The sequence below is a fragment of the Ixodes scapularis genome, unplaced genomic scaffold (genome assembly GCF_016920785.2).
Source record: "Ixodes scapularis isolate PalLabHiFi unplaced genomic scaffold, ASM1692078v2 PGA_scaffold1__304_contigs__length_218370807, whole genome shotgun sequence".
NCBI classification, from domain to species: Eukaryota; Metazoa; Arthropoda; class Arachnida; order Ixodida; family Ixodidae; genus Ixodes; species Ixodes scapularis.
The window spans coordinates 79647685-79670122 of NW_024609846.1; the positions used below are offsets into that span (position 1 = coordinate 79647685).

Below are 22438 nucleotides of genomic sequence, written 5' to 3' on the forward strand. Positions count from 1 at the left end.
CCATTGGCCGCTGCGCTCGTCAGTTTCCACGACCGCTCACCCCATGGCGCTGCCTGTCCATCAGCGCTAGAGAAAACTAGGTATTTTCTTATCCACTGATGGCAAGGGGGTTTCATAGCCTCACTTTCTTTGCACTGCAGAGTGAATATAGATTTCACATTTAAATATTCTAAGCTTAAATGGTAAAACAAAATGGCTAGGTGGCGTAAGCTACCGCCCGATCCAAAGGGCTCAGCCGTATTCATCCATCCATCGCTTCGTTTACACGGAGCGTCCAAGGTCACCAAGGGAGCCCGCGCGCTGACCGGTGACGAAAAGTACGCAGCAGACGACAAATGGAGCAGACGAGCGGCTTGCATGCTTTCGCATTCACAACTTATAACAAGTGCTTAGGTGTACCTCGAGCTTTTTATTTTAATTTTATGTGCGCCGTTTTGTATGACTGTTGGCGCCACCAGGCAATGGGGGGTGAGGCCCCTTCTTAGGTGGACTGCGGTGGCTTCGCAACGGCATTGTTCAAAAACAATGTACAACATGTAGCGCAAAAATAAAATACAAGAAAAAACGCAAAACTGTGTTTTAAAATGCAAAAAAAAAAAAAAAAAAAAAGCGCGACTGATTGCGGGTGCCCGGCTTTCTTTTTGCTTTTCTCTCTCTGGACTCGCACAACGCGTATGTATGGGTATGGCTGCTTTTTTTCGCGTGCTTCAGTTATTTATAACCAATTCAGTTTCTAAATGTCTACTTTTTTTTTTTTTCGTTTATTACGAAAATATGGGCGCCAGGCGACAATTTTGTTTGGAGTCTTCCTTCCCTCCCTGTCGGTTCAGTACAATGAAGTGGAATGGATATGCTGAGACACCGCCAGGCCGCTTTCGTGGACCCGCGTGATTTTGCACAAAAATCATAATCATCGGAAGCGCGACAAAAAAAAAAAAAAAAAAAGAGAGAGGTGGGTGTTTAATAAACGATGTGTCAGCCGGCGCCTGGTGCTGGTTTGCTACATTGTGAAATGAACGGAAGCGAAAATCATAAAAATAAGAGAAAGGTAAACAGAAAAAAAGATAGAGGAAGAGAGCACACAAAACCAAAGTATTAAAAGATAAATAAAAAGAAAAGGACGAGAATGTTTCACTGAAAAATGTCATTGCTGTTAGTCTGCTCCCCTACCTACTGTTTCTTCTGTAAGCGAATAGCTGCCAGAAATTTCAGCAGAGCTTTCGTGGCTTTATACCCTTCAGCAGCAGAAATCCATGGACCAAGTAGAATACGAATGTTTACGTCTTGTTCATTTTGTAGCCTCAGGTCTGTCTTCATAAGCTCCCTTTCACGGCTGTACTCCTCGCAGCCATCACTCTTAGGTACGCCACTAAACCAATAAAAGCATTTGAAGCGTTCGACTTCAAAGGATTTCATTCTTTCGTTTTGCTTGCCATTCACCCAGTTCCCCCCCCCCCCCCCCCCCTTTTTTTTTATGTTGTCGACAGGCGGACATTCTTGTTTTGAGTATACTGCAATTAATGCAAAGGTGCAAGCGAGCTGGACAAGAATGACAATAATTCCTGGAGAAGGGGGACAACAGACATATTTGTGATTTGTGTTTGTCCTTCGTCCCCTTTGTTCCCCTTCTCCAGGCATTTATCATTGAACATTTTTCGACCATACTGATCGGCTTCGAGGTTAACAATCAACGTGTCGTCAAGCCCTACTTGGGTGGGTTTTGGTATATGCTACTGTAACTGGCAGTTGCAGTCCGCAGAGCATTTAGACACGGCCAGTGCATCGTACTAAAGACATTGGCATTGCATTGGCATTGCATAAGCGCTGCAGGACATACTTCGAAGCATGATGTGAACCAAACCCTCTTTCACCTTGTTTGGTGCGTGTCGACAATCCTGTCTGCAGCGCGTGTCTTTTGTAGGATGTTACTTGAGCGGCGCGACTGCGGCTTTCCCCGGCCGGCAGCTGGAACCCCCGTGCGGTGGAACCCCGAGGCTCCTCTCCAAGCGCGCAACTCGGAGCTATCCCTAATGGGGAGCAACCGCCCTTTGCGATGTCGTCCCCGTGTGTTTCGGGTTCCGAGTGATGACCCTCGTGTGGAGCGACGGTTGGCATCCTTCTCTGAAAGACGAGTCCGTCCTTGGCGTTCCCCGTCGTCGTCTTGGCGGTCATTGTTGTCTCGTTGTTTATCGTCGTCGTGCCTCGCGTGCGAAGCGGAGCGTTGCGCGGAAGCGTGGAATGCGGGAGGGAATGATGCCCCCCCCCCCCCCCCCCCTCCCTCCCTCCCTCCCTCCCTCCCTCCGATGGTCGATGGACGGGCCAACCGAAGCGGTGCCCATTGTTCCGCTGGGGGCGGCGGCTTGTCTTTGGCGCCGCTGTGCGATGCCATATGGGACACGCCGGCCGGCCGCCGGGATCCCAGCGCATCGGCCGAGCCGCGTCTTGACGGCTGTATTCGCACGGACGGACCCCGGGGTCCTATGCCCCCAGTCTTGTAGACAGGGGTTTCCCCTGAGAATTAAAGTTCGGGGGGGGGGGGGGGAGGGGGAGGGGGAGGGGGAGGGGGGGAGGTAGGTAGGTAGGTAAGTAGGTAGGTAGGTACGTAGGCAGGCAGGCAGGTAAGCGCAAGGAGGCAGTCGTTTTTCTCCATTTACTTCACTCTTTTCCCGTCATTTTGTTCTTTTTTGTGGGGGGAGGGGGGAGAGGGGGGAGAGGGGTAGAGGTAGAGATGCATGTGTGGTGCCCGACAGTAGTTCTGGAACTCTACATTCAACATGACAGTATAAACATTTAATGAACAATGCATAATTTCCTTTAGAAAGCACAAAGTAGAGCAAAAAGCAACAGCAAAAAATACCAGTCACAATATCAATACTGTGATACCGCAATGAATGTCAATTGTAACTTTTAGCAAACCGTTACTCTGTTCTGTGTACCGCACTACGAAAGGGGCCTTTGAAGTATGCTTTTAAGCGTGTGCCCGGGTGACACCGTGACCGCGGGGAGCATGCTTAAAAGCATGCTTCAAAGGCTCCGGTAGTATGGTACGCGGAACATGGTAACAGTTTGCTAAATGTACCCATTAAAGATATATTCAACGGTCAAACTTCCTGACTGTTCTCCTTCACGTCAATGGGAGGAGCCAAGGAGCTAAGCAGTGTGGAGGAGATGAGACAAAACATCTTGTGCTCTGATGCCACTGCGATGTTAGCTCCCTACAAGACCAACTTTATAACCAACGCGCTCAAAAAAAAAAAAAAAAATTGCACGCAAAAACATTTTTTAAATTTTTTAGCAGCGGATTTTTTAAAGGGATGCCCTCAGACAAATGGGGAGTGGGGGGGGTGGTATTCAGTCTCTTACAATATAAAAGACTTGTTCGCCGGTGCAGTTTATTGGCGGTGCTAAGCACCTTTTGGTCAGAGGCACGTCTTTTATTTTTAGAGAGGGGAAGAGTGGAACAAAGATTCATTTATTTTCTCGAGCAGTGTGTGCCTAATGAAAACAATCGCACACAGCTATATTCTGTTCCACAAGCCCGAGAGTTTGAGTTCGCTGCTTTGAAGTTTCTTCCGCAAAACGATCGCTTGCGCTTGAAATGCATGTCTCAAAGCCTGGAGAACAGGCTAGCTTGCGCTTATAGCATTGGCTGCAGGGTGAACGGAGTGTATATGAAAGTATGTTGTTGAATGGGCGTGCCATATCGCGACAAACAAATATGCAGTGAGCGTGGAAATGATTTGGCGTAGCTAGGTAAGTGCTGGCATCGGAGTTGTTTGCCACACAGCGATTGTTTGGTAATGATGATGATAATAAAACTGTGCCCCCTATAGTTTCATCCCCTTGCTGGTTTTTATGCGTGCACCATTTTGTTGTCATGAGCTGTTGGGCGTGTGCCAAAGGCAAATATTTCAAGGATTCACATGACAGCCTCAAGTGTGTAGTGCACAGCGGCGGCGGCGGCGGCCGTTTCATCACACTCACATGGAAGCCAGGCGTGCAAAAACCAAGGACAAAAGACGGATTAATGTCGCATGAAAACACGCTATTCTGACATTTACGGGCATTTTTGTGTTGGCTTTTTGAGTTCACTTTTATTTACTTCAATTAAGCGTGTCTGTGCAGGTGGGTCAGGGGTGAAGGGGCACAATGTTACCAAAAACGTCAAACAAGAAGTGATATGATATGTAGGTGGGCCAAGGTGAACACGCATTAGTGAATCACGCTCTAGGTGGAAGTTTGTGGTTGTCTGTCCTTTCTCGTTTTCTTCCTCGAGTTTAATTATCCTATACCAACCCGCTCATTCTGTCCTTACAGCTCTCAGTAGCTTCCAGATTTTTTTTACACTTTGTAAGAAAGAAAGAAAGCGAAGAGTTATGCACAAAGTGCCACAGTGTCAATGAAGCGTGGGTTCCTGAAACGTGCGTGTACAAAAAGTTGTACACGAACGGAGTTTCCAGGAAACGCCACTGTGTCTGTGAAACGTGGGTTCATAAAACTTGTGTTAACGAAAAGTTGAGGACAAAACGTGTTTCCACAAAACAGTAGGAACCCTGAGACAGCCTCCATTCTTTTCTGATGCACAGAGCCCTCCTCCCTCGGAGGTCCGCAAGAAGAAGTCGCTGCGGGCGGCGGAGGAGCCCGCCACCCTGTCCCCCTTCATGGTTATGGGCTCGGACCCAGCGCTCTGGCCCCAGTCCCAGTGGGCTAGGACCTCTGCCTTCAAGCCATGGAGCCCCATCGTGCCCGGCTCCAAGGAGCGGGCACTGGGCAAGGAGCACCATCCCCACCTGCCGCTCCTGCCTGCGGGGGCACCCGCACCCCTGTACCCCAAGAACAGGTGCGTTTGATATTCTTCAACTCTGGAGAGTTGGGTAACTACAGGAGGCCAAGGGCCCATACCCGTACGTTTGGCTCGAAAATAGTCAGTGCACGCATACTTACAGGCTTACATACAATGATACATAGTCAAAATGCATAGATTAATGAACCACACTAATCAAATGGGATGACTGTTGCAAAGCCACCAAAAGATTAAATGTTTGGCGGCTCCGGGGTTTCGTTTTTCGGTGGCTTCTTAACATTTATTCTATTCGATCAGTAGGGTTAGTTCATCCGCATATTTAGACTATTTCCTCTTTAGAGTTTGTATAAGATGAGAAAAATGACCCGCGATATTTAAGCGCCGTTCACACATTTACAACTGAGTGCGACCGAGAGAGACAACTTCAAAATTAAAAGCAGCGTGGAAAGACGAGGACCAGACGAAGAAGTGACACGGACGTAGCGCTGACTTACAACCCTCTTGGGACGTCTTAGGACTGGATGCGCTGCTGCGGGGTTGGTCCTAAGACGTTGCAAGAGGCTTAAAAACCGGTATTTTCTCTCTCGGTCGTACTCGGTTGCAACTGTGTGAATGAGCCTTAAAAGATACGTATATACATGGCTTGTACTGATGTCACTTGATCAGTCATAATGGGAGAAAGGGCGCGTGAGAGGGTAGCTTCTGCTGTGTTAGCGAGACCCTTCTGGCCGCCAGAAAGAGAGATGGACTTGGGGGAAAAAAGGGCATGAGAGCGTAGCTTCTGCTGCGTGAGCGAGGTGCTTCTGACCACCAGAAAGAGGGGCAAACGGACGTCATGTGCAAGCCATGTATAGCTTTGGACCGGGGCATAAGGGGACATTGGCAAAGGGGGCTCATGATTGCTGAGGTTTCCGCCGGAACACAATCTGCGAGGGCCCCACTGCCCAGAAGACACACTGTCCATTGAGAATCAGCTGTTCATGCTATACCGCGCAGGGCACAAGCTCTGATGCTGTACTAGTGCCCGGTCTATGCCCTGCGGTGGCCAACGGTAGGCAACATGGAAAATCCGGCACTACGTAGGGTCCTGTTATCTGGAAGCTGTTTGCTCGGGGCTACTCTCTTTCTCTGGAAGACCTTAATCGACAAAAATACACACCACACTATGTGCTATTCTGGTTAGCTTCTGCAATTTAGCGAGCCCTAGGAGCAAAAAAACGCCCTTCCTAGAAATTGTGCAGAGAGTTCTTTGACGTCCGGCACGTGCAGATCAAGAGTGGTCAGGGGACACAGATCCATATTTAAAAGCAATGAGTCTATGGAGTGTAGTTTTTACGACTACTAAGACACCAAAAATATGTTGTTTCAAAGAACTTTGAGTACATAGTTGTAAGGAGTGACCATGCGGAAGGTGAGAACGGCAGAAAGGGGCCTCGACAACGCTTGGGCGTCTTGCGCACCTCAATCCCGCATTTGCAGCCAAAGCATAGAGGGAGGCACAAAGCACGTGGCAGAGGCCAGGCATTCTAAAGATTAGCCCCGTCGTTTTCACTCTGCCGGTGACCATTATACACGAGGAGCGACTCTCCGTGACTTTGGTGAACTCGAACGTTGCATTCCTCGGCGGTAGTTGTCAGGCTTCAGTTTGGCCTTGGCCATTTTTCAAGAAGATCTGCGACTTGGCAACAAAAAGAATATTGGGGAGCGTCTTTGTTCCAAAATCTGGTTGCAAGATTTCACGTCTTGTAGCTATTCTTCGCTGAATTACCCTCATGTGAGAAACGCATTGTTTCTAGTCTTTTTTAGAAGACAAGCACAGAAGGACATTTTGAACTTTAAAAGGAGGTTCTGAGACATTGCCCAAAAAATCCCGGAAGGCCGTGCAGCAATCCCACGTTGCACCGCTTGAAGCGGGAAATTGTAGGGATGTTCTGACGTACGCTTGTGCTGACTCTGACACTTTGTGAATCCTGGAAGTGGCTTGATCCATCTTTTATCCTTGTGAGTTTAGAACAGAGAGAAAATAGAACGAACATGGAGCAAAGTTGACACCTGCACTCTTCTGTTATCGTCTTGTCGCCCTTGAGTTCTGAAGTCGCAAAATGGTAAATCAACAGAAACTTCTTTTCTTCGGGGGTACTCTCATGCCATACTGAACATCTTCAATGAAGGATAGAAAACAAAAACAGGCAAACAACCAAGGAATGTGACAGGTGCAGTTGGCATTCAGCTAACAAGGGACTCATTTTCATCGTCGTCTACAGTGGAAGCGGATCTCGTATTTCTCGGCTAAACACGGGTCTGATGTCAACCTGCTTATCTCTCCAAATTCTTTTATGCAAACACGGGGCAGGTTCACAAACCTTTGACTGCTCTTATCTGCCCGTGCCAAATGTCAAAGAACTCTATGGCTTCGTACACTTTCTCGGAAGGATCTGTATGTTGCTTCCTAGGTTTGCTCAATTGCAAAAGCTAACCAGGGTAATGCATACAGAGAAACATGCTGTTTACAAACAAGTCCTTATTTGCACACACCGGGTGTGGGCACTGGGCATGTGCAGTGACCAGATTCGCATTAAAGGCCGACATACAACCTTGGTTTTCTGCGGGGAAGATAATCCTCTTTGTGCTCCCCCTCTCCTAAGTTGCGAAGGGAGCCAATTTGAGGCAAGGGAAAAAGGGGTGAGGATATAGGAAAGGAGGAGGCGGGCAAAAGTGGAAAGCACGAATGTATGTCAGCCTTTTAAGCGTCTGTGCTTGACAGCAGAGTGACGTTGGAGCTACATGTTTGTGTGTAGACAGTTCACACAAGGGCGCCACCATCTTGAAAAATCGTCCCTTCCAGTATGGGCAAAAACATTGTCTTGCCGATTGCCACGCCAATAAACTACATTTAGAATATAAGCGTAACTGCCACCAATTGTCGTTGTGCCTCCTTTCTGTCTTTTTACTATTTGGAGGTTGAAATGTTTTATATAATTTTTTGTTGCCCATACCGGATATGTTTATAGGTGGCTGGGGACGAGAGTAAACAAAAAAGGTCTACAGTGGCATTTTTTTTTTTTGTTGATATAGGCCTGCCATAGATGTGAATCGTATTGAAGGGCCCATGAAACAAATTTTGGACTGGAATAAATCAATTTATATTGGGATTTTACTAATATTACATCGTTCAGTGGGCACTAAAGAAAAAAAAGGTAGAAAGTCAAGAGCCTGACGGAAATTTGAAAACTTTTTTGTTTTCAAACGCTGCGGACTATTTTGTACCTTCTTTCCTTCATAAGCTCTCTGCCTTTTCACTTGAATACATCCACGGACCCCGCAACGCGTCACCGGCTCCAAACGCACGTCACACGATGCCGGACCTCACTTATTCCCTTCACCCCTAAGCTGACATTGTGGTGGAAGCTACGTGCTTGCCTGACCAATCAGCCGCCCCCCTTTCATCACCTGACTTCATTCTCTGCACGTGGGTATGCGCGAGAGAGCGAGATCACGTGGCAAAAGTGTGGCTGGCCCAAAGAGCACGTAGCTTCCACAGCACTGTCAGCTTCAGGGTGAACGGGGTGGGGAGAGCAACTTTTGTCTGAATTTTGAGCGACCGGCTAATCTTCTAGGGGGAGAATGGATGCGTCCGGATTACACAAACGAGAGTTCGAGCAAGTGGGGACTCCCCCCTTCCGTCTTCTTGAACTGTTTGATAGAATGCGCGATTTATGGGTCGAGGAAGAAAGTTAAACAGGAAAAAGTTGGAAAAGCGTTTCGTGACTCCTTTAACTCTGAGATGCCCCATCGAGAGGATCTAACAATAATCTGGAAACCAGTTGTGTTGTCAACTACAGGTGATGCACGCAACCAATTCAGCAAGTAAATAAAAAATTTTGGCTGAGCATTTTTTATATTTTGTCAGTTTCCAAAGCATGTTTGTCACATGCTCCTTCCCAGGTTTGCCTAGCCTTTGCTTTTTACAGTGAAGCTGTTTATGGCTAGGGTTCCGTGGATATTTCGTGTGCAGTGACTATAAACTCTACGCTCGCACCGCTGCACGCACTGCACGTGCATGCCTTCCCCGTATAAAAGAGTCGAAGTAAATTACCAAAATGAAGCGTTGATGAACGCATGTGCAAAATGCCGTTTGTTTTAGGCATTTGCTTCAGAACAGTTACTGCTGCAGACGCCGCCTGCACGTGCAGCGGGTGGAACGTTACACCATTTCCTGCATTCTCTTTGACGCTTAGGTAATTTAGCAATAGGTCTATTCAGTAGATTAGGTATCATTAAGCACCATTTTCAAGATCAATAGACTCTCAGGTAGGTAATAAAGGTTTCTCAAAGATTTGTCGCTGTGCGACCTGCGTCATCCATATCTACGCTCACACCGCCCTCTCTTTGGCGTCGTTCCAAGCGCTTGCGTGCCTAGCTCTCCTGGGGTGGCTGTCCCATTGTGCGTGTCTACTCTCCACCCAGTGGCGGTCCGGTCGCGCATGTCTAGTTTTTTCCAAATCTGTGTCGTGTGATAAACATTTTTGCTAGTCCTCCACCTTCAGAGTGGAATGGCTCATGATTTTTTTGAAAGAAAATACTGTACTGACAGTTTCTAATTAATAATTTTAGTGCTTTCTAATACATGCCTTGCACGTGACGCCATATGGCACCGTACCAGCCGCCATTACTCTGTACTATGCTTCTTTGCCCATACTTTCTGCAGAATACATTTCATACCATTGAATTCATTCTTCTCACCAATCCTTGCCAAGAAGAAGAAGAAATTTGATGGTGCCGAATGTATGCTGCAGAAGATGCGTGCACGGGAGCATGGTACGCAGCAATGGCGGCTGATGTGACATCGATGCAAGCTATGTATTGTTAGCATAGTATCGTATGTTTTCAGCTTGACTGGAAAGTCTTCGTATTGCTACAAGAAATACAACTCAAAATTTTGGATATCGCCTATGCTTTGTTAGGAGAGAACACTCCGTTCTCACAGGCGGGTAGGTCCAGAATAGTCCTGGACAAAATGGTCCCAGACTAAATGATTCCAAGCAAAGTGGTCCCTGACGAACGGACAAACTGCTCCAGAACAAAATGGTCTCGGACAAAATAATTTCAGACAGAATGGTCTGCGAGTCAAACCTGGACAAAACTGTCCCTATTGCAAACTTGGGCAAAACGGTCCAGTGATTTTTCAACACTTTTGGCACTAATAGTTAAGTGAATTGCTACACTGAAGTTTAATTCAACACAGAGTCAATGTATTTATATTTAATGCTTTCAAATATTTCTGATATATTAAAAAAAAGAAAAAACTAGCAGTGGCTTTTGCTCCCTGAGAGTTAAGTCTCCTATTATTCTTGTCCAGCTCCATAGCTCTTAGGCAGCCAGCATCTAATGGATGAGGCACCTTTAACATTGGTGTCTACGTGATGCTCGGCCTCCCTGCGCAGGTTATGTTCTTGAATCGAAGCACCATTTTTTTTCGTCATTCACCAAGCTGGCTTTTGAGGAACAAAAAATGAACCTCTACGGCCCTTAAAAAAAAAGGAAGTAAAAAAGGACAGATAGTTTGTTCACAAGAGGGTAGGCCAATTTTCAAGTAAATACGACGCCCTCGTCCTACAAAGCAAGTGCCAGTTTTCGAGTATCTCTTGTAATCTTGGTATTGAGTTATTTGCTGAAATTTGAGTGACTGTACACTCCTCATGGTATTGATTCACAATGCCAGTTTGACAATTCGTTGTACCACATTTAGTGTCCTCTTGACCGGTTGGCTGTTTCCTCTTGTCTCTGCAGTCTGCCATACTCAATGGTGGCATACTTTCCACCGGGGGCCGAAATGGCTGGTCTCCACAAGCTGGATCCGGGGATCGTCAAGCTAGACCCCGACAGGTGCGTGCCCTATTGCTTCATTCTTTCAACACACACTCCCAAGACCTTGCTCCCTGCGCCAGAACAATTTAAGAAGTACTTTACCTATAGATAGGAAGTCGCTGTTAACTGCTAGGTTCAACCATCGTGCAGGCAGCGAGGTTAATCTCAACTGTGCCTTACTTCAAATGGACCTCAAGTGTAATAGAAGCTAAGAGCTTGAGGTTGAAACCACTGTGGAAGCGGCTTTCTTAGCTAAGAGTTCGAGCTCGTGGTTTTGCCCTCGTGATGTAGCCTGTTTTTAGCCTGGTATGGTGGCATGGGAGGCACACGCCATAGTCTCTAGGAAAGGGTGGATAAATACAGGCGTGTGTCCGCATAATTGACTCTGGCACTGGAGGTCAAGAGAGAGGGTGCGCTGTAATGAATGCCACTCGGCAGTCATGTGCCCTTCGACGGCAAAGATGGAAATGGTAAATAAAGATGTAACTGGCAAAGCTGTGCAACCGAAGGGCCAATCATGTGGGAGCACGTCTGCCACAAAATGCTTTCCACTCCACCTAACATTTGGAGATAACCTCGAAAAACTATGGATGGGCACTTGTCAGGAGGGGCATATTACAGGGTGGGCCCTTGCTTGGGCTGACCATCGATTTCAAGATGTTGTTCATTTGGGCCACCTGGCAATGCATAAAAACGGCATACGCTTGCGGGAGAACCTTGATTCCTTGTTCCTACTAAAACCACTCGTCTCCACAACGCTAGTTTCGAAAAAGAGCGGATAACGGCCGCCCCCTGCGACGAGCGCTTGACATATTTTGTCGAGCGCTCGTCCTTGGCATATTTTTGAACTTGCTTAAAATAGGGTGCGACTGCTTATTATATTCCTTTTCTCTTTTTAATGATTTAAAAGTACTAGGCTGGATACTGATCGGGGCTTGAACATATGGTCAGTATTTTCCGGTGTGTGTCGGTCTCACTCAAGCTTCTTAACGTACTAATGTTTGTTTGGAGCTCCGTGTCAAAAAGTCTGGTGTTTATTTTTCGAGGTATGCTTTTCACATTGGCACAAAGCTCCCAGTACGTACTTCCTTTTAGGGTGCAGAAAAGCATTTTGAAATGGTGCCTCTCTAGTTTCGGACCCGATGACAGGCCAAAGCCCTGGCAGGTCCCACACACATATGTTTGACCAAAACTATCTAGAACTTTAATTTTTACTGAGCAATGGCACTGTCCTCTTCTCCATTTATAAACTGCCTAGTCTCAAAGCCAAAACGCAAAGTTTGTCAGACTGATTGGAAAGCATGGTGTCTATAGGAGTGTTGCGGAATGGGCACCCCCATTCCATTCCAATTCCATTTCAGGAATTAGAGTTTTTGATAATTCAACTCCTTTCAACTCCTAGGAATGGGGACACTGGGCCCATTCCCACTCCTGGAATGGCTGAATCGTTCCATTCCATTCCTCTAATTCCTAAACTTAAAAATTGGCACTTGACAGCTACATTGTGCAATGTTTCCGGCATAAGCAGCATAAAGCTTATATTGTCAAATGCATATATACAATTGCAAAAAAATGCTAAATGCCTCAAAAAAGCACTGATCTTACTAAGCTCACGGTGCTGGATTGCCTGAAGTGACTCGAAGCATCCGCAGCGGTCCATCGCAAGGTGAAACAAAGTCTGCAGAGACTAAAGTCAAAGGAAAGGAGCAGGTATCCGCTAGCTTGTTTGTAACCCTAACCCACTTGAATGTAAACTATATAACACAGAAAACAAGCACCAGAACAAAGACCAGGTAAAAGGGGGACTTGCACGTAAAAATGCAGTATAAAAAAAAAAAAACAAGCGTCGGAGCAAAGCGCAAGAGAAGAGAAAAGTGAATCTCGCTTTGTTTTAATGCCGAAGCACACCCAGATTTTGCACTTCAAAGGAGTGCACACGAATGAATGTGGAAGACAGCAGGGTTGGCCACCTGCTAAACAACGCTCCTCGAACTAAAAAAAAAAAAAAAATTAATCATCTTTCGCTTGCGGTGTGCGAGTCAACGAGTTATCAGAGCTCTGCGAGTTATGACTCGCCTTCCGCTCCCAGATGTCGGTCTGTGCGCAAGCGTGCATTCTCCATGCCGGCGGTTTCTTTCTTTGCCGCTTTCTTCGTTTCTTTTGCTTGGTGCTTGGTTTTCTGTTTCGCTCTCATGTAACACCAGTAAAGCTCGTCGTCTGCGCGTCCGTGAAAGGCGCCACCGCCACTCCCTCCCCCTTTGGTCTTTGCTCTGACACTTGTCTTTTGTATTGCTAGCAGTTTCCCGCACATTTTTTTTCTCAGCAACTGACTCGCTGACTGGCTCCGTTTAGCTAAACGTAACCCCCCCCCACACACACACAAAGTAAATAAATAAATATATAAATAAATAAATAAAATAAAGAACTGGGCCCATTTCATTCTGGGCGAAATTCATGTAATTCCATTCCCATTCCATTACCCTCAACATTGCTGTCATTCCATTCCCATTCCATTCCCATTCCATTCCGGGGTCGCAAAAATGCGGAGTGATTCCGGAATCATTCCAGCTCTGGAGTGGCAACTACGCAACACTGGTCTATAATTGCACACTTTGTTGGGATGCGCCTTCCCCAATGCCCTACATGTTGTAAGGGTGTTAGTAATGCAATGATTAAATGTTGATGGGATTTACAGTGAAGGCAAATAAGGTGACATTACGATCGTTCAGGAAGGCGAGCTCTAAAAGTCACGAGCTTCCGCACACTTTCTTCACTGAGCTTGCGCTTCTTCCTCCTTTTTTCCTAACAATATAATAACCAGAGACCACTTTATTGATAGTTAAGATGCACACATTTCCTAAAAGAGATAATCGTGCAACGAGATGTGCAGCCAGTTGGAGACAAAGGGCAAATGAAAGTTTCAGCGTGCGACGACGAGGGAAACCAACGTGTTCTGTGCATCTCCGATTCCAGGCCGGAGCTGTGCCTACTTCCACCAACAGCAGTGGCTGCAGCAGCGGCGGCAGCTGCGCAGCAGAGGCACCTGCTGAAGAAGCAGATGCAGGCAGAAGGGGAAGTGGTAGCCAAGAAGGAAGCGCCGCGGTCCCGCACGGGCAGCGTGGACTCTGGGCAGGGCGGGCCACCGGCCAAGGCCGTCAACGGCCGCGTGTCGGCGGATACGGACGAGACCATGTCCAACAGCAGCCTCAGCACCCTGTCTGGTAAGGAGCCTTCCCTCCTTTTCTTGCCCCAGGGCTGGCTGGTGTCTGAGCTACCTTTCGTTGGGACGATAAAGTTTTTTTTTGGAAACGTGCCGGCTCGTAGCATTGCCCATGGCACGGCATCCGTTCCGACGCCGGAACGAACCAGAAATCTGTTGAATCGGGGTGCATTTCTGAAAAGGGATCCCATGTTTCTGTTAGAGATAATCTGACAAGAAAAGGGGCAATGTATATTGATGGGCAATCACCTGATTCTAGTGGTTAATGAACTTTATTAAGTGGCCAGGAAGCACAACTTAATGAAAAGCTTTGCTTGATGTGTGGTGGTATGGTAATTTACAAACTATATCTGGATCACATGATGCACATAATCTGCTTAAAATGACGTGGAAGGGAGTGTCTGGATCTTCTTAGAGCATTGTTTGCTTTATAGGGAGCTCAATGTGTTGCACATTTTGTTTCAGAACTTTCGAACAAATATTTTTCCACAAAATTTAGCATGCTTCAACAAGCAAAGTACCTTACCCAGTCAAATACAAAAGCTAGGCTAGAACTGCTAGTGAGCTGGAAACACTTCAACTTTGACATTAGGGTACCACCACTGCTTTTCACCTGAGGAGCTGGATGCAAGGATACAACCGATGCTAAAATTGTGTGTCATGGTTGCTCCAACTGGATGCGACATTCTGTTTTCACGGGTTCTGCGAAGTACTAACGTGGACACTGGTGCAAGACCACTGCTGTGCTTAATGCCTCACTTGCTCGAGACTTGTCTAGGAATAGCTTTTTGCAGAGCTTGCTTTGATGGCATTGCACACGTCTTTTGGGGTGAAGTATAAGCATTGCCCTTTCGGAACATTCCTATAGGTTGAGATGCTGTTGGCATTAAAGGGCAACTCTGGTTCATTTTTAATATTAAGAAACCAATGCAGTTTTCTTTAGTGTTGCCTAAAAAGAATGTGCGCCAAATATTTCAATCTAATTCCGCCTAAAAGTGAATGAAACTGGCAGACAAAGTTTGAGGTGCGCGAAATTACGAAAATTTGCTAATCCTAGCGGGCAAGGTGCAGCGTAGCCAACGTCGCAGTCAATACCACCGTGTCGGTGCGGACCACTCTGCGCTATCTACGTCACGTTTGGGACGCTCGGGGAGATTCGTTTGCTTGTTTTGTTCTTCTTTAGGCGAGGCCACGTGATTCACAAACGCACAGTTGCTTGTGTGCTCCAGTGTCAGTATTCGTCATCACTGGCAGCGTCTGTTGCGTGCGAGAGAGTCAATTTGCAACATTGAGCACAACATACTTCTACAAACCCGTCGCAACATATTTTTGTGTGGTTTAGTGAACTTTACTTTCTACTAATGTTTTCAAAACAAGCCCTTGAGAAAACGTGCCTTTTTCTGTGCTAAAACACAAGCCGCTGCCTCGGTAGCGGTGTCATCGTCGGGTGTAGCAAACTGTCGATCGTAGTAGACAAGACTTTCGCCCTTGTGCCGAGATGCGCCCGTCCGCCTGGTACGTTGCATCACGATTTGCTCCACGTGGTTGGAGCGGTTAGAGTATGAATATGATGGCGCAGGAGCAATTTTGCATGCCACACAGGCAAGGTTTTGATTTTGGTTTGTGGTAATTTTTAACCCCTTAAGTGCTGCTTTTTTTAATGCGAAAGCATTAACGGGAGGAGGAGGAGGAGGAGGAGGAGGAGGAGGAGGAGGAGGAGGAGGAGGAGGAGGAGGAGGAGGAGGAGGAGGAGGAGGAGGAGGAGGAGGAGGAGAGAGAGAGAGAGAGAGAGAGAGAGAGAGAGAGAGAGAGAGAGAGGGGGGGGGGGGGGGGGGGGGGTCCATCAACGCGCCGTTAACATGGAGCGTCCAAGGTCAGCATGCCCAGGAGAGCATGCGTGCTGACCGGCGACGAAAAGTATGCAGCAGACAAAAAAGGGAGCGGGCGAGTGGCTTGCATGCTTTCCCATTCACAACTCATAAAGGGGTATCCAAACAGAACACTACAAAACGCACGACTCCGACAAATCGTGAAAATTGAAGCGGACGCTTTTATTTTTACGATTTGTCGGAGTCGTAAAACTTTTTGCAGGAGTCGTGAAAACTTTCACGATCACGACTGCTCTCCTCGCCTCCTCCACTTTTCTTTGACGTCACACGCCACCTGTATCCGGCTCACCTCGCCAACGACCTCGCGTACCGTTGCCGCCTCGGCTCGAAGGCCAAGGGGGTCCGGCTTCGGATGGATTTGGGACATTCCTGCGTCGAAGGGTGCGTTTCGCCCGCCTCGGATCTGCTTTCTTTGTCGAGATTCACTTTCGTCGTGATGGCGTCCAACGCGGTTCCGTATTGTGAGCGGAGGCCTTGAGCGATTGACCGACAGCCAACAAAGCGTGTGAGTGGCTCTCCGGACCGACGTGATGAGCAGAGCAAGGCCGCCGTGGAGGAAGCGAGGGGGAGATTTGACGGAGGGAAGTTTCCCCCCGGGAAGAATTGACGGAGGAAAATTTCCCTCCGACGGCCGGAAGCGGATCGTGGTAGAGCGCGGCACGATTTGCCGGAGTCGTGAGTTTTGTAGTATCCTGTTTGGACAGGCCTTAAAAAAGTGCTTAGGTGTACCTCAAGCTTTTTTTTTTCTTAAAGTAACTTAAAAGTGCCACATTCTTTTTATTTAGAAGTTTTATTCCTCTAGTATTACAGATAAAATTTCAAAAGTTTATCACTCAAAAATCAGGGGCAACGAAAAAAAAATGTGTTGACTAGGACGAGTGCTGCCATGTATGATCAGCGCCGCAAAACTACTCGGACGAGCCTAGCTTGTCCGTGGAATTGAGGGCTACCAGAAGAACCACTGCATCTTTACGCAGTGGTTCTGCATAAAAATAACCATGGTATTTTTATCCAGAAAGCGGCGGACGAGCTCAGCTCGTCCAAGGCACTTAAAGAGTTAAATCAAAATTGTGCAAAAAAAAAAAAAAAATATTGCACTTAAAAAAAAATATTGCACTTAAAGAAAAAAAAAAGAATGAAAGCCATTTACAACTCCCTGTAATGCTGAATTAGAGCACAGCTCTTGAGGAGGAGGAGGAGGGAAGGGTAGTCAGGGTAACGTGTTCGGGGGAGGAAGGGGTCACGTGACCTAGGGGAGGGTTCATGTGACCTTGGTGGGTCACATAGCCTCAGGGGGGGGGGGGGAGGTCACGTGACCCCCCCCCCCCCCCTCCCCTCCCCTCCCCGTGGTTACCGAAGGTACCCAAGGTCCTTCCAAAAAACCCCGAGGTCCTCCCGAAGGAACCCGAGGTCCTCCCGAAGGAACCCAAGGTCCTCCAAGGTCCTCCCGAAAGAACCCCTTAAACAAATATTTCTCTGCTCTTTGTGTGGCCGTGATTATTTATGTGAAGTGTTTTTTTTTGTTTTTTTTGCTGCGATACCACACACTGTGCTTGCTTTTTTCTAAAACTTGATCCATGTATCCCTCCTACCTTGGCTGCCCTACAGCAGCCGGTAGTATCAATAAATAAATAAATAAATAATAAATAAATAAATAACCCGGGGTCCTCCCGAAGGATCCCGAGGTTCTCCCAATGTCCTTCGGGAGGACCTCGGGTTCCTTCGGGAAAATTTACCCATAATGCACCGCGCGGTTACGCCGACGGCGACGCTGCTCAAGCCTGAAACGGGCACCTAAGAGCTGCATTCTAAAATTACGCCGTTTAATATTACCTCGGGATATATAATCAACCATTAACTTAAAATGCTAGAAATTGACTGGAGTTGCCCTTTAGCACGACATACACACGCACTGTCACAGTTCAGTCAAAAAAGTTTTGCAGCGAACAGCAAATTTAAGACCCAAATTACGGCTGCACAATAATATTCGCATTATTCCAAACTAGCACTTAAAAAAAAAACCTTTAAATCGAGAAAAAAAAAAAAAAAAAGAACCAGGGGAAAAAAATTGCCTAGCTTCGACATTCTGTTTCATGTGACGAGGGTACGATAGCACTGGACGAGGGCTTGGAGTTGATAGGCTGGGGCTTACCTGTGTTGGCCACACTGCAAGAGGGAGGGAAGGGTTTATGCAGTGCGCAAGCGCTCCCCTCCCTCTTATGGCGCAACCAATGCAAGCAAGCAAGGTTCGTGGAGGGAGACGAGCACTGTCACACCCGTATGCGACAGTGGAGCGGCCTGGCTGGAACGTGCCTCTCTCTGTCCTGCAGGGGTGGAGGAGGTGGGGCTGCCGGCAGAGGACTGCCTGCGTGGGGATGCCTGCCCCGGCGTGCCCCCGGAGCTGGAGGGTCTGTGGGGGGCCTTCGAGCGGCACTCGGTCGGGGACCGTGCCCGGCAGGACATTGTGCGGGAGGTGCAGCTCCTGCTGGCGGCGGCCTGCCAGCAGAGGCACCTGCTTGGCATGGGCCTGGCCGGTTACCGGCTGCTCCTGCACCAGCAGCAGGCCTCTCGTCAGGTGAGGGGCACGCCGCCGCCCTCTGGGCCTTCTCGGAGCACCGTTTCCTAGCGCCTGGCAGGGAAGAGAACGCGGTCCGTATATGGACCGCTTGTAGCCCAGTCAATGTGGGCGAAGTTAGCCGAGCTGTCCTGCGTCAGACCGTCGTAAAGGCTGGTCTGTGCATTTCCGTTCATAGAGACCATGAAATGACTTTTTTACTTTTGCCAAATAGCTTTTACATTAAACGTTTCATGTTCACTGAACGCCGAACAAGCATCTGTTTTCATCTTGGTTTATTAACTTCTACACGAAAAATTACTGAAATAGAGTTTCTTCCTCTCAAGCTCACTGCAAAACGAGCCGGGGCTCAATTTTGACGGTCGTGACATGCTCTGTCACCGGAACCGGAAGTTCTCTCGGCAGTAGGAGAATGAGAGCATTAGCGGCGGGTTGGCGGTGTGCCAGTAGGTTTTACCACAGAGTTTTACTGCATTGATGGCATTGATGCCACCAACATATTTGTTGAATCGGCGCCTCTCATCACCGCAGTAGCCATGGACACATCGCAGCTGAGCGAAATTCAATTAGATGTGTTGCGCTACAGCGACAGCATGGGACTGGTCCTATATGCCAGTACGCCTGTTGAAAAGTGCGGCGACTCTTCCGTCGAAAACTCCAGTTCCTCGTCGGAATTGGACGGCAAGGGGTGGCGACTCCAATGTACGGAATCTTTCCGAGCATACACGGATGACCTTAAACCTGGAGTCCCTCAAACCGATGATCCATGCTTCGACGTGATTGCTCGAGTGGCAAGCGGTGAAACTGCAGAAGTTAGTTTTTAAGCTCTGGGCTGCACAAACTGTAATTCAGGAATTTGCAACGAGCGCGTTAGCCAAGACTTTGTTCGTTGTGACCGAAGCGACCAGAACAACCGCTCTGTGCCACGCAAACGCACTCCTTCAACCACTGCAGCAAGTGCAGCAGGTCGTCAGCACAACAGCCGCTTCTCCGACGCCGTCAGCCATTTCCGCGGTATCGCTAAAAAGAAGTGGACGCGCTGTCACTCACTGGCGTAGCAGAAAATGAACAGTTTTCTACTGGCTTAAGCTTTATTAACTTTTATTTTGTCTGGATAGGCTCGCAGAACAGAGTGGATGAAAAAAGAAAAGAAAAAGATGCAGTACGCTTTCTTGGACGATCACGACTTTTAAACACAACTTTACGGATAGTACAAATCTCGCTACATGCCTTTTCTATGATTGCAAAAGACGATGTGATCTTAAGAGAGATATAGCAACGTAGAAACGTGATTTCGTGATCACATAGACGTCGCGATTGCTCATGAATGCTAACGCTAATCACTTTTCTCGGGTAATGAAAACATGTCAAAATTCGCATCCTTCATACACTCCCTTAAATATAGTACGCACCTGTAAGGCCTCGAACTTCTGCACACGCATGGAATGCGCAGAATAAGAAATCCGGGGGATGCTCAAGGACACATATGCCAGAAAGCACCAATTTAGTCGAAGTAAACAAAGACGACGGGATGAGCATTTCTGCTGCCCTAGGGGGCCGCCACAACATCAACGCAAGAGTAGATGGATTTTCCCTTCTAGGATGTGCTGGGTTATCATCGCGACACGCGACGAAAATTCAGTCGAGGATAATCCTCTGCGGAACGATGAGCTTCCACCACACCGACCACGTTAACGATCACCATCAGCAGAGAGCAGGAACCGCGAAATCATTGGAGTGTGAAACAGCACAGGTGCAGTCTTATCTTTCTCTTGCTTCGTTTACCACACGATAGATGGCGCATAGCTCCGAGCATTCTAAAATTCGGAAATTTTCGTCGCATCGCTAATTATTCAACAAAGTGTGGATCAGAATATTCTTTAACAAAACTCTGAAGAAACATTCACCGGCTATTTATTGTTTATGATCGCGTTGCTGGTGAGGTAGAGTCTTACCCAATAGGCGACGTGGATTTGGGTGACTTGCATCGGCCTTGGCTCCTCATAGTGCGTAGCGCCGTGATCTAAAATATGGTTGCCATTCGCTGAAATCGGAAGATCTTCTCGATCGAATAAAGTCTGCAGTATCGAGCGGACCACCTATCCCAAGTTTTGCCACAACCATCCAGAGAAACAATCTTTCCCAGTATAAAGCAGTACCTCGCTGCACCTAAATGCGAATCACTAAATGCCGCCGGCCTTCCACATGTTCCCTGTGCCCTTCTTGTCGTGGGGATTTGCGGGACAGCTTTATCGCGCGTAACTAAAGTTTTTTTACGTTTGTCGTTCTTGCCAGGAGTCCGAGAGGCTACCCTGCAAGCTGGGACCGGGTCTCGGTGGGGAAATCCCGCCCCCGGGGCCGTCCCCACACCCCGCCAAGTCCATCTCGCCGCCTTCTCCGTCGCCGCTGCAGCCTCCCTCCTCGTCGTGCGACGCTGAAGCCCCCTCCCCGGTGGCCGGTGAAGACCGGGGGGAACCGATGGTGCTGAGCCGCGAGATGCCCAGGCCACTCGTCGAGAAGACGCTGCCGCTCCTGGCCACCTGAGCGCGCTGTTTTTCTCTATGGCGTTTCCGTTCTCGTCCTCCTCGGAGTCCCGCTTTTTCGGACTCGTCCCATGTCCCATCCCTGTCTCGCGTTTCCCGGTGCCCCCGCAGGCATCTCCAGTTTTGCTGCGTCTGCAACGGTTTCGGCGGTGAACATGAGGAGCTCGTTGAATTGTGTTGGGAAGCGTGGCATGTGCGCTTTCTCCGTGCATGTGGCGGTTGTCGACCGGAAGCGAACCTGCCGGGTATTTTCCTGCACTCAGTTACCCTTGGCTGTTTTTAAATTAGTTGGGAGAATGCGTCTCCTTGCGTCGGAGGTCTGGCTCGGTTCAGCGCAAAGGCAAACGACGATTCTGTACAAAGCTTTGTCGCAAACGTTTGGTTGGAGAAGTATCGGGGAAGCACCGGTGTTTGTACAAGCGCCCGCTGGAGACTTTTTCAAATTGTGGAGTCGTGCAAAGTTTGCATCAAACTCCCCTTTCTCCGAAAACGGCCCCTTGCCCCTTTTCATCCCAGGCCCTCGGTTTTACCTCACCCTCTCCATACCTTTAATTTAGCAATTGCACCATGCTTTTTAATATTTCACGTTCCCCCTCTTTTTTTAAAATAATTTATTTTTTTGGCTTTTTTCCCCTTATCTTTTTAAGCCGTTTTTTTTTTTTGTTAGCTTCTTGGGTTTTGAGACGAATGAGGGAGAAAAACTTGGCACCCACCAAGTTTCGGCGTGCGACGCAAAAATCGTTCTAGGCAACCAACTTCAAGTTTCCAAAAGATTGCTGTAAATAGTACAGTTTATGTTTTTGCCACTTTTTTAATTAACAATCCTGAGGGGCAATTTTATTGATAGGAAATTTTTAAATCTGCCCTCGTCTCTTTTTCCCGTTGTCGCCGTGCGCTTTCGTTCCGTCCCAAGTTTTTCCAAAATCTTTACGACGCTTCTTCGGTGGTTAAGGGTAACGAGGGTCGCGGTTCGTCGCAACGTGGCCGCACGCTTGCACCGGGACGGCAGAGTAGACGCGACTAGGATTGGAACAGCTCCGCGATTACGCCTTTGGTCTTGCCATTGGCCGAGTCCAAAGGACAAGCCCCGAGGCTCGTCGTCGGTCTTCGTCAATGCCAGTCTTCTGGTCCCGTGGTGAAGACGAACGAAGTTCGAGCTGCGATTTTGACTGAGTGCAGGAGGACACTTTGGCAGCTGCTTGGGAGGGGGAAGGACCAATTGGGCGTGTTGGTCAAGCACCACTAACAACATGGGGAGGAGGTAAGCAACCGCCACATTCACGCACTCTGCGGTTGCACCCGCAGAGGCTGTGGCAGCGGCGAGTCTGTCGGGGGGGGGGGGGGGGGCGGCGTATGATACCACCGGGGTGGGAATGCAATATTTCGGGAGCAGCCGCACGATATGCAAGTGGCGCAAGAGAGCGTCGCGGTTGCTCCCCTCGTTTCCGTTTGCGTTTCGTGTCGTGCGTCGCCGGTCACGTGCCGCGAGCTGCGTGGCACCTTTAACGGCGAAGAACTTTTTGTCCCCCCTCCCTTCGT

General features: G+C 48.2%; 1 protein-coding gene across 1 annotated transcript; it reads left to right on the forward strand.

The window, feature by feature from the left end:
- The first annotated feature begins 3671 nt into the window (after positions 1–3671).
- LOC8051785 lies at positions 3672–22331 on the forward strand. Its single transcript, XM_040207645.3, has 6 exons — positions 3672–3677; positions 4587–4840; positions 10595–10690; positions 13646–13893; positions 18112–18356; positions 20652–22331. The coding sequence occupies exons 1-6, from the start codon at positions 3672–3674 to the stop codon at positions 20898–20900; spliced, it is 1098 nt and encodes a 365-aa protein (XP_040063579.2). The 3' UTR covers positions 20901–22331.
- Positions 22332–22438: the final 107 nt, after the last annotated feature.